Raw genomic sequence first — 12,045 nt, forward strand, 5'->3', positions numbered from 1 at the left:
TCTAATGTGGACAGATGCAGGAAGGACAAACCTGTCCAACGTGGACAGATGCAGGAAGGACAAACCTGTCCAACGTGGACAGATGCAGGAAGGACAAACCTGTCCAACGTGGACAGATGCAGGAAGGACAAACCTGTCCAACGTGGACAGATGCAGGAAGGACAAACCTGTCCAACGTGAACAGATGCAGGAAGGACAAACCTGTCCAACGTGGACAGATGCAGGAAGGACAAACCTGTCCAACGTGAACAGATGCAGGAAGGACAAACCTGTCCAACGTGGACAGATGCAGGAAGGACAAACCTGTCCAACGTGGACAGATGCAGTAAGGACAAACCTGTCCAACGTGGACAGATGCAGGAAGGACAAACCTGTCCAACGTGGACAGATGCAGGAAGGACAAACCTTTCTAATGTGGACAGATGCAGGAAGGACAAACCTGTCCAACGTGGACAGATGCAGGAAGGACAAACCTGTCCAACGTGGACAGATGCAGGAAGGACAAACCTGTCTAATGTGGACAGATGCAGGAAGGACAAACCTGTCCAACGTGGACAGATGCAGGAAGGACAAACCTGTCCAACGTGGACAGATGCAGGAAGGACAAACCTGTCCAACGTGGACAGATGCAGGAAGGACAAACCTGTCCAACGTGGACAGATGCAGGAAGGACAAACCTGTCCAACGTGGACAGATGCAGGAAGGACAAACCTGTCCAACGTGGACAGATGCAGGAAGGACAAACCTGTCCAACGTGGACAGATGCAGGAAGGACAAACCTGTCTAATGTGGACAGATGCAGGAAGGACAAACCTGTCCAATGTGGACAGATGCAGGAAGGACAAACCTGTCCAACGTGGACAGATGCAGGAAGGACAAACCTGTCCAACGTGGACAGATGCAGGAAGGACAAACCTGTCCAATGTGGACAGATGCAGGAAGGACAAACCTGTCTAATGTGGACAGATGCAGGAAGGACAAACCTGTCCAATGTGGACAGATGCAGGAAGGACAAACCTGTCCAACGTGGACAGATGCAGGAAGGACAAACCTGTCTAATGTGGACAGATGCAGGAAGGACAAACCTGTCCAATGTGGACAGATGCAGGAAGGACAAACCTGTCCAATGTGGACAGATGCAGGAAGGACAAACCTGTCCAACGTGGACAGATGCAGGAAGGACAAACCTGTCCAATTAATCCTTTCTGTTATCTGAAAGGCAAAGCTTTACCTGAAGAGTTTAATAATGTTGTGCTGCATTTACTTGACTGCCGGCTCACCTGTACAAACATGCATCAGCAGCAACGTGGGAACTATCAGAGTGCAGAATAAAGAAAATCTTCAGCGTTTAAAGAAGTTTGGAAAGAAAAAACAGTGTTTTCTGGTCTTCAGCATCCCATAATTACCAAAGTTGGACCTACTAACTACGCCAGTCTGTTTCTGCAAAGAACACATGAAGTCTAGTTTCCATACATGGACGGCCTCTTGCATGCACGTGTCATGGTTGGTCCAGATGTGAGTTAGGAGTGTCTGATCTGTTCTGAGGAGCCGATGCAGTGGGTTTCCACTGATTCTGCACATCTGTGTCCTTTTACCTCCAAACCGTCTTTTCTGCACCACCTGCCTCAGATAACAACAGCAACAGCTTTCCTGAGTGTTCCTCCTGAACAAACGCTGAAGCTGCAGCGATGTTACTGAGGCAGCTCAGCTCAGGAAGCAGCTTCAGATCAGACCTGTGATCGCTGCAGGCGACATTGCCCAGATTCTCCGGCTGGTTCGAACCTGTCCAGGGGGAGTGTCAGTCGCTCTGACATCATCTGGCAACATCCAGCAGCGCAGACACCAAAAAAGGCACAATCCTGTCACAGAGTTCCTGGGAATCTGTTCATGTATGTCACTGGAAACATGCAGAGACTTGAAGCCTGCAGCAGAGAGATGATCCACCATGTCTGCTTCATTGTTGCCAGAGTTGCATTTTATTCCGTGGAATGCGGAGGAGGAGGTGTGCGGGGCCTGCTGGGAGTTAAATGCAGGTCCTGGGCGTCTACAAACCATCCAATCAGATAAAATGTTTTACCTTGAAGAGCTTATGAACTTATAAGGAGGTGGTGTGATGGAGCTTTCTGGGTTTTTCTCCACTTCTGAGTTACAATCAGATAATAAACATTTCCTGTTTGGATTTAAGCAAAAACATCTCATCAGAACTATTTAGTCCCAGTTAACACGTTCTTCTCCCAGTAAAACACCTCTGTGGACATGACTGTCTCACATCTACAGCAGGTCTTATTGGAAATATTTGGGGCTATTTTTGGTCTGCATGAATATGATTTCATATTTAAGAGTTTTATGAATTTGATCATTAAGTTTCACAGACGAGACTGTAAAAAGTGATCACGGGGTGGATGGAGGTGTGGGTCCAAATGCAGAGTCAGGATGAGAACTGGTTTTAATAAACCAAACAGAAAAGAGGACGGCTGAACGCAGGAAGGGAGACTAACAAACACATGAAGCAAAGAAACTAGCAAACTGGAACAGAACAAGACACAGCTGGAATAAATCACCTGAGTCCAGGTGAATCTAATGAACAGGAAGCAAAGCAGGAAACTAAGCAAGAAAACTACAAAATAAAACAAGAAACTAGAACTAAAGACACAAAACACATCATGACACTTAAATGTGTTTATTAGAGCAGATTTAACATGAATATAGTTTAAAATGTTTAAAACGAGTTTTACACTGTGTGATGTTGTCATGAGGAGCTGCATGGACACAAACATAAATGCAAATAAATGAACATTCTGATGTAATGGAAATGAATTAAATGAAAAAATCTTTATTAATCTCCAAAGGGAAATATTGCAGTACATAATAATAACTAGAGGAGGTCTTGTTCCGGAGGCTGATGGCTGCTGGCAGGAATGATCTTCTGTATCTTTCAGTCTTACATCGGACATGAAGAAGCCTCTCACTGAACACACTTTGTTGTTTCATCACTGTGTTGTGGAGAGGGTGTGAAGAATCCTCCATCATCTTCATCAGCTTGTGCAGCATTCTTCTTTGGACAGTCAGCTCCAGCGGCTCCAGAGTTACTCCAAGCACAGAAGCAGCTTTCTGGATCAGTTTGTTGATTCTCTTCAAGTCTCTGGTTCTGATGCTACTACCCCAGCAGATGCTGCAAAGCTGACTGCACTCTCCACAACAGACTTATAGAAGATATGCAACATCTTGGTGCAGACGTTAAACCATCTCAGCTTCCTTAAGAAGTACAGTCTGCTCTGACCTTTCTTGTAGATGTAGTCAGTGTTGCATTTCCAGTCCAGTTTGTTGTCCAGCTGAACTCCAAGATACTTGTATTCCTCCACCACCTCCACCTCCTCTCCCAGGATGGAAACAGTGCTTTGTTTATTCTTCTTCCTCCTGAAGTCAACAATCATCTCTTTTGTTTTGCTGCTATTTAATATGAGATGATTGTCACCGCACCATTTAACAAACTGACTGACCAGTTCTCTGTACTCTGCTTCTTGTCCATCCCTGATACACCCCACAACTGCAGAGTCATCAGAGTATTTCTGCAGATGACAGGACTCAGAGTTGTACTGGAAGTCTGAGGTGTACAGAGTGAAGAGGAATGGCCAGAGTACAGTTCCTTGTGGTGCACCAGTGCTGCTGACCTCCATCTCAGACACACAACCTTTCAGTCTCACAAACTGGGGTCTGTTTGTGAGGTAGTCATAGATCCAGGTGGTTGTGGAGGTATCCACCTGGAATTTATGGAGCTTCTCACATAACAAAGCAGCTGAATGGTATTAAAAGCACTGAGAAATGAAAGAACATGACCCTCAGAGTGCTGCCTGAATGGTCCAGATGAGAGTGTGCTCTCTGGAGCAGGTATATGATGGCATCTTCAACCCCAAGTCCATTACGATATGCAAACTGGAATGGGTCCTGAAAGGTGTTTACTTGCTTGTTGAGGTGAGCCAGTAAGAGTCTCTCCAGGACTTTCATGATGTGAGATGTCAGGGCAACTGGTCTGTAGTCACTTGGTTCAGCTGGTTGTGTTTTTTTAGGCACTGGAACAAGGCAGGAGGTTTTCCACAGCACTGGGACTCTATTTTGTCTCAGACTGGTGTTGAAAAGGTGCTGGAGAATCGGACATAGTTGTTTTGAGCAGGTCTTGAGAACTCTGGGACTGACACCATCTGGACCTGCAGCCTTGTTCTGGTTCAGTTTCTCAAGTTGCTTCTTAACCTGATTGCAGGAGACAAACAAGGTGGAGGTCTCAGGATGTCCTGATGTGGAGGGAGATGAAGCTGTGTTCTGGTCCATGACTGAGCTGCAGGGTGACAGATTGGAGGCGTGACAGGAAAGCAGTGGGCTTATGGAGGGTGTGTGGTCTGTTGGGCTGGAGGTAGGGGGTGAACTGAACCTGTTGAAGAATATGTTCAGCTCATTAGCTCTGTCCAGACCTCCATCAGGCTGGTCCCCCTTTAACTTGAAGCCGGTGATCTTCTTCATTCCAGACCACACATCCCTCAGGTTATTCTGCTGGAGCTGACTTTCTAACTTCTTCCTGTAGTCCTCCTTGCACTTCTTAGTTTGTGTTTTAAGTTGTTTTTGTGTTGCCCTCAATAACTCCCTGTCTCCATCCCTGAAGGCTTTCTTTTTGATGTTCAGCAGCTTTTTCAGGTCACTGGTGATCCAGGGTTTGTTACTGGGGAAGCACCTCACTGTTCTTGTTGGGACGATGCTGTCCACACAGAAGTTTATGTAATCTGTCACACACTCAGTCATGGCGTTGATGTCGTCTCCATGAGGTTCACAGAGGACGTTCCAGTCTGTAGCCTCAAAGCCTCCTCTAAGAGCATCTTCAGCTTCAGCAGACCAGATTTTGATAGTCTTTGTGATGACTGGTTGCTGCTGAACGATGGGGTTGTAGGTGGAGGTGAGAAGAACCAGATTATGGTCAGATCTTCCTAAAGGAGGCAGGGCAGAACAACTGGATCCATTATTCATATTTGCATAAAATAAGTCCAAGATCTTATTTTCTCTGGTGGAGCAGCTGACAAACTGCTGGAATGTTGGTAGAGTTGCAGAGAGGGAGACGTTGTTGAAGTCTCCGGAGATCGCCATGAATGAGTTTGGATGCTGTGTTTGTAGCCGAGCAACGACGGAGCTGATGACGTCACAGGCTGTGTCTGGTGCGGTACCAGGTATTATATAAACCGCTACCAGAATAACACAGGTAAACTCTCTGGGTAAATAATATGGATGGAAGCTCACAGCTAACAGTTCCATGTCCCTTGTGCATATCTTCTCCTTGACAGTAACATGTCCAGGATGACACCAACGCTGGTTAACCAGCACTGCAATTCCACCACCCTTTAGCTTTCCGCTGTGTTGTCTACTGCGGTCTGCACGGACCGTTTTAAAGCCCGGTACAGACACATTACAGTCAGGGATGTGTTCATGCAGCCATGTCTCGGTGAAGCACATAATACTGCATAAGCTTGTCCGTTTGTTAGCTAGTGATCTCAAGTTACCCATCACAACAGTTGGAAGAAATGGTTTAAATCTCCATCTCTTTCTCCTCTGTCTGACTCCCGCTCTCCATCCTCTTCTCTTTCTTTTCAACTCAATCGGGATTTGATGTGTTGTTTCGCTGATAATCCTGATTTAGGAGAGGTTAATCAGTTGATCACTGTCAGCAGGGATCACTGTGCTCTTCTGAAATGGTTTTACTGGCCAGTGCTTCCTGATGTGTCCTGCAGAAAGAAATGAACCATGCCAGGCATGCTTCCCTCAATCAGCTGTTTCTGTCCAGATCCTGCAGCAGGCGACTGTGCTATAAGGCAGATTTCCACCAAACACGGCCGGCTGCTGCTGGGAGCAGACTAGTGAACACGAGAATGTCCAGTTTTATGTCATTGTCCAGATAAAAGACGAGCTCCACAGTGTTTGAGTTTGGTTTTCTTCTTCGTTCAGGTCCTTTTTCAGCATTTTCTCACCGAAACTACAGATTTTTAACTCAACTCACATGAAGATGCAACAAGTTCCCTGAAAATCAGGAGATGGAACAATTCCTTTTCTGCTTCTCGGCCTGCATTTGCTGTTTGCTCCTCATGAATTCCTTCCACTCATCGTCTCTGTGGCTTTGGACACCCTGCATGTCTTGCCTGTGTCTCTGCTGTCTTTCTTGTGCTTCTCTCTCATGCTTTCGCTTCAGAGCTTCCAGTTGCTCGTCATACTTTTCCATCTGAGCTTGTAACTCTCTGGTAAAGTTTTCTCTGAACTCATTGAGCTGTTCGGCCTTTTTTCTGGCCTCCTCTTCGTGCTTCCTTTTCGTTTCCTCCATTTTTCTCTTGTACATTTCCTCTATTTTTTTGCGCTCCTTCTCTTCTTGCTCTCTCCTGAGACGATCTTCTCTTTTCCTTTTGTTTTCGTATTCCTCCTTTTCCTGATCAAATTCTTTTTGGAGTTGCTTGATCCTGTTTTTTTCCATCATTCGAGTCGTTCGAGCTTCGCGATACCGTTTCTCCCACCAATTCTTCCTCTCGTTCTCCCAGCGCTCCTGCTGCCTCCTCATCTCTTCTCTGCTTTCCACCAACTTCTTGTCAATCGTTTCTTTTTGTTCAGATTCTGATTGAATCTTTTTCTCCAAAGCTTCAAGTTTTTGTTTCCATGTTTGCCTCTGAAGTTCTTCTTCTCCTTTTCTAATCCTGTCCTGGTCTTTTCTCCTCTCCAGGTCTTTCCTCCTCTCCTCTTGCTCCCTGTTGAACTTTTCCTCCTTTTCTCTCAGTTCTTTTTCTCTCTGTTTTCTCTCAAGCTCCATTTCTGCTCTCTGATCTTCCATTCTTTTCTTCAGGTCTTTTATTTCTTCCTCATGTTTCTGTTCAAGTTCTTTCCTCCTTCGCTCCATCTCTTCTTCTTTTTCCTTTAAAATCATGGACATTTTCTTCTGAATCGCTGCTTCCGCTTCCTGCAGCATCTCATTGGTGAAGCAGCTGCCTCTATTTTCCTGCACCAGCGTGTGGATCTTTCTTATCAGCTCACTGACTTGTTGATGGTTGTTTTTGTCGCGGTTATTAAACAGGTGGTATCTTCCTCCACAGTCAGCAAGCAGCTTTTTAAAGGAGTCGTTACATTTATATTGAATGTAATGCTCAATGGACTCCTCGTCTCCCTCCAGGTTGTCGCCGCCAGTCAGCAGAAGAATGGTGAACTTCTCAGAGCTCTTCCCAAAGCCTTTTTTGATTAAGTTTAATGTTTCCTTGTCCTCGTCTGTGAATCTGCCAACCTGTAACACCAGTAGGAAGACATGTGGTCCTGGAGCCAGCAGGTTGATGCATTTCATCATCTCCTCACTGACCTCCTCATGCTTCAGGGTCGAGTCAAAGAGACCAGGAGTGTCAACCACCGCAACCGAGAAGCCGTCCACTTCACTCTCTGCTTTCCGGCAGTGTTTGGTGACAGACTGTTGACTCGATCCAGCGACCAACTCTTTTCTTCCCAGAATGGTGTTTCCTGAGGAGCTCTTTCCACAGCCGGTCTTCCCGATCAGAACAATCCTGAGACTCTTGGGCTTCATGTCGTCACCTGCAATGCACAGTAAAGCTTGGATTATTTTCTCTTGACATTAGTCGCAGAGAAAACCTGACAGTGTGAGGGAAAGCTAAAAGACAAGTGTATCAGTACAGAACACAATTCAAAGTGCTTTACACTACACATGAAAAGCACCACAAAAAGCAGTGAAAAGTTAGAAAATGGAAGCAACAAATCATATCAAATAAAATAAAAATAAAATCATAAAATTTAAGGTTTATAGCTGGACCACTCTGCAATCTTCAACATTAAGACGCATTTTTTCAGAGTGGTCGTAGCGCTTTGATGGCTTCGTAAACATGAAACCGGATCTGGTTGCATCATGGTCAGCCTCAAATGCAACAGGAGAGGATTTATAATCAGTAAAGGAAACACTTACATGTGCCTTGGATCTTCTTTTTATGTCCTTCAAGGTCAGTCTGAAGCTTCCTGATGATTTTCTCCTGTTGGACAGCCCTCCTTGTTAGAGTTCTGGCCAACGTCTGAGCTGTGTAGCGGCGCAGTTTGTCCTCATTCTGCCTCATTGTGTCCCCAGCGTCCAGCAGCTCTGAGATCTGCTGTTTGTCGTTGTTGGAAAGAACAACGAGCCTTCCTCCACAGCTCTGACGGACCTCCTGGATGCCCTTTTCATCCTGTAGGAAGTCAGCAGCTGGAGCTGCAGGATCGGACAGCCCGGTGAACAGAATCAAGAGGAGGTCATTGACACGAGGGCCGAATGCACTCTGGATGGTTTCCAACTCTCCTCATCGGTGAGGGGACCCACAGGTAGGACCAGGAGGAAGGCGTGGACTCCCTCAGGATCACAGAGGGAGACACAGCTGAGTGATTCCTCCATCACTGCCTCAGGAGGTTTTCCATACAAGGCCGGCAACTCCACCAGGGAAAGCCAGCGTCCACACACCTCCCCCTGGTGTTTAACACACTCCGACGAGCTGACAGATGGACCAAACTCGCTTTGGCCTAAAACAGCTCGGACTGCTGAGGTCTTTCCTTCCCTGTCTTTCCCAAACAGCACTAAGTTCAGAAGAGGCATAGAGCTCTTTAACCCAGTCATGCAATCCACTTTTTCATGCAAAGTCAGATATTCCTCCTTGTTGTCGCTAACTAGGTTTAGTCATTTCTGCATTAACTCTTTCAGATTACGGTTGGGAGCATCCGTCTTATCCAGATCAATTCTGTGCTGCCGTTTGCACTTTTCTATCAGCTCTTTCGCACACTCGTTCTCTTGGCCCGCATTGTTGCTTATGACCACTGAATACTTGAATGCATCTCCTGCGAACAGCCTCAGGAGGAACTCGAGTGATTTTCTGTCCTGTGCAGTGAACTCTGAAGCTTTCACCAGCAGCAGAAGGACATTTGGTCCAGGACAACAGAGACTCACGCAGCTTTTTATCACGTGTCTCGCTGCTTCCTCTGGCAAGCTGAAGGTGTCCGGCGTTTTCACTACGGTTAATGGTTTTCCATTCCACACGCCGTGGACCGCCGGGCCTTTAGGCGGATGGAAGTCATCCTTTTCAGTGATTAAATTCGCCAGTTTTGCTTTGTTGTCATTACTTTTTCCAAACAACACAATTCTGAGGGGACATGCTGTAATGTGTGAAAAGACAGTTATTGTCCAGAACACCTCCACCACCTTGACATGAATGAAACCTCCACTTTGACTCAAAAGTTTACTTACAGCTACATGAAGCGGCGCTGGAAGTCCACCCTGTGAAAACAAAGACCACAGGTTAAATACCAGCTGAATGCATATGAACACCCCCCTCCCTTACAGACAAGAAAAACTCCAATGTTTTCACGCATCAGACGGGCCTTTGAGTGCTAATGGTCCACTTGTTTTTCTCAAGCACCACTCAGAACTATCATTTTAGCTAGAGACAGAGATTTTTATTGAATTAACAAATGTTTTGCTGCAGAATGTTTTTGGTCCTGTTAACATCCTGCCTTCACAAATCTGGAAAAATGAAGCCGAACTGAACTCACCTGCTGCTCCAGATGCCATCATGCAGGAGATGTTCAGCCTTTATAAACTGAAGATGGGTTGAGGATCTAAAAGGAGAAGGAATTTGGACAATTAGGACAAATTATGTGATAATTATCAGGATGTGATGGTTCGTGTTCTCTTTAGTTCCTGGTTTCCTGTTTTAGTTAGTAGTTTTCCTGGTTTAGTTCCCTGATGTCTCGTTTCCTGGTTTGCTTTCCTGTTTGTCAGCTCACCTGGACTCAGTAGTTAAGCCATTCCACCTGTGTCTCGTTCTGTTTGTGTGAATATATACGGCTTGGTTTCTGTAGTTGCTGGATCATTGTGTTTGACCCCACACCTCAAACTCAACCAACCGCGACAATAGTAATGTCTTGCATAGTAACCGACGTTCTCCTTTAAAACCTGCTATAACGTTTTAAGTTTTCTTTAACTCAGGAGACACAAAAAGGGATTTGAACATTGCAGATTATTCTGTGTCCTGCTTTACTATGCGATATACAGTTGTCCTCATATGTATTCATACCCTCCCGTTAAAGTAGGGAAAACAACAGCTGCCTGGGAAATAAGATGAAACCGACAAAAGTAATAAAACTTTTATAAAAATCATGACATTTTCTAATTCTAGTTCAATAGAAATATTATTTTAAAAAAAGCAAACAAATATGATAAAATATTAAATGTTGAACAATCCTGTGATGTTTCTGCTACAGTCAGGTGTTTTCTGTTCCTCCCAGTCAGACTTCTGCACCAGTTGACTGGTATTTTGTCCCACTGTTCATCAGAAAAATGCAGAAAAATTTGTCCAGGACCAACTTATTTGGTTTTTTTTTCCCCCTTCAACTCAGTTAAATGAAAAAACAGTGTCTTATATCACTAAATTATAACGTAGCACGTTTTAGTTATTGCTCCTTAATTCAGTCTCCAGTTTTCTGAGTGACTGTTATAAATTCTTTGGGGTCCTGGAGGGGGCATGGGAGTTTGCCCAACCAGTCTACATGTGTTTTGTGGACCTGGAGAAGGCGTTCGACCGTGTCCCCCGGGGGCTCCTGTGGGGGGTACTCCGGGAGTATGGGGTACTGGACCCCCTTGTACGAGCTGTCCGGTCCCTGTACGACAGGTGTCAGAGCTTGGTCCGCATTGCCGGTAGTAAGTCGGATTCGTTTCCGGTGAGGGTTGGACTCCGCCAAGGCTGCCCTTTATCACCGATTCTGTTCATAACTTATATGGACAGAATTTCTAGGTGCAGCCGAGGTGTTGAGGGGATCCGGCTTGGTGGCCTCAGGATTGGGTCCCTGCTTTTTGCAGATGACATGGTCCTGTTGGCTTCATCTGGTCGTGATCTCCAGCTCTCACTTGAGCGATTCGCGGCCGAGTGTGAAGCGGCTGGGATGAGAATCAGCACCTCCAAATCTGAGACCATGGTCCTCAGCCGGAATAGGGTGGATTGCCCTCTCCGGGTCGGGGGTCAGGTCCTGCCTCAAGTGGAGGAGTTTAAATATCTCGGGGTCTTGTTCACGAGTGAGGGAAGGATGGAACGTGAGATGGACAGACGGATCGGTGCGGCGTCTGCAGTAATGCGGACTCTGCGCCGGTCTGTCGTGGTGAAGAAGGAGCTGAGCCAGAAGGCAAAGCTCTCGATTTACCAGTCGATCTACGTTCCTACCCTCACCTATGGTCATGAGCTGTGGGTCGTGACCGAAAGAAGGAGATCTCGTATACAGGCGGCTGAAATGAGTTTCCTCCGCAGGGTGGCCGGGCTCTCCCTTAGAGATAGGGTGAGGAGCTCAGTCATCCTGGAGGAGAACAGAGTAGAGCCGCTGCTCCTCCGCATCGAGAGGAACCAGTTGAGGTGACTCGGGCATCTGGTCAGGATGCCTCCTGGTGTTCTGTTCATCCAGCAAGGGCTCTGGTCGTTCAGCATTAGAGAGTAATTTTCTTTTTTTTTTTTTTACTGTAATTTCATATTAGGTTCTAAATTTGCAGATATGTCTGAAGCAAAGATTTCAAGATATTTTTCTCACAAAATAAAAGAAAAAGAGATGATTGCTGTAATTTAAAGAAAATATTTTGCACAAAAATGTTAGTATATAGATATAATGAACTATGTTCACATATCAATAATCATTAATAATTACAAAAATATGTACAAATATTTTCCAACCCCAAAGCATTAGAAAAATATGAATAGAAATTTTACTGTCAAACGTGTACGGAGATACTTCATGGGTACAAACAAGTAGCCAACAGTGATGCTGACTGGACAGGTGACGTTACCGGCAGACGCTGCACCACAGGTTACTGTGTAAGTCTGAGTAAGAACAGTTCTTTAGTGTCTTGGAAAACTAAAACGGTAGCACTGTCTACCTGTGAGGCAGAATATATGTCTCTCGCCTCGAGTGTATCTACTTAGAGCAGTTATTGGAAGGCATTGATGGTTACCAACAAAACACACAAGCTGCTCT

General features: G+C 45.6%; 1 protein-coding gene across 1 annotated transcript; it reads right to left on the minus strand.

The window, feature by feature from the left end:
• Nucleotides 1–6,061: 6,061 nt before the first annotated feature.
• Nucleotides 6,062–9,601, minus strand: LOC306764580 (GTPase IMAP family member 8-like; the record flags this gene model as incomplete). Its single annotated transcript, XM_079251754.1, has 6 exons — nucleotides 6,062–6,590; nucleotides 6,777–7,593; nucleotides 7,979–8,254; nucleotides 8,338–8,613; nucleotides 8,743–9,087; nucleotides 9,583–9,601. The coding sequence occupies 6 exons, from the start codon at nucleotides 9,599–9,601 to the stop codon at nucleotides 6,062–6,064; spliced, it is 2,262 nt and encodes a 753-aa protein (XP_079107880.1).
• Between the last annotated feature and the right edge of the window lie 2,444 nt (nucleotides 9,602–12,045).

Source organism: Telmatherina bonti, assembly GCF_933228915.1.
Source record: "Telmatherina bonti genome assembly, chromosome: 13".
Taxonomy (NCBI): Eukaryota; Metazoa; Chordata; class Actinopteri; order Atheriniformes; family Telmatherinidae; genus Telmatherina; species Telmatherina bonti.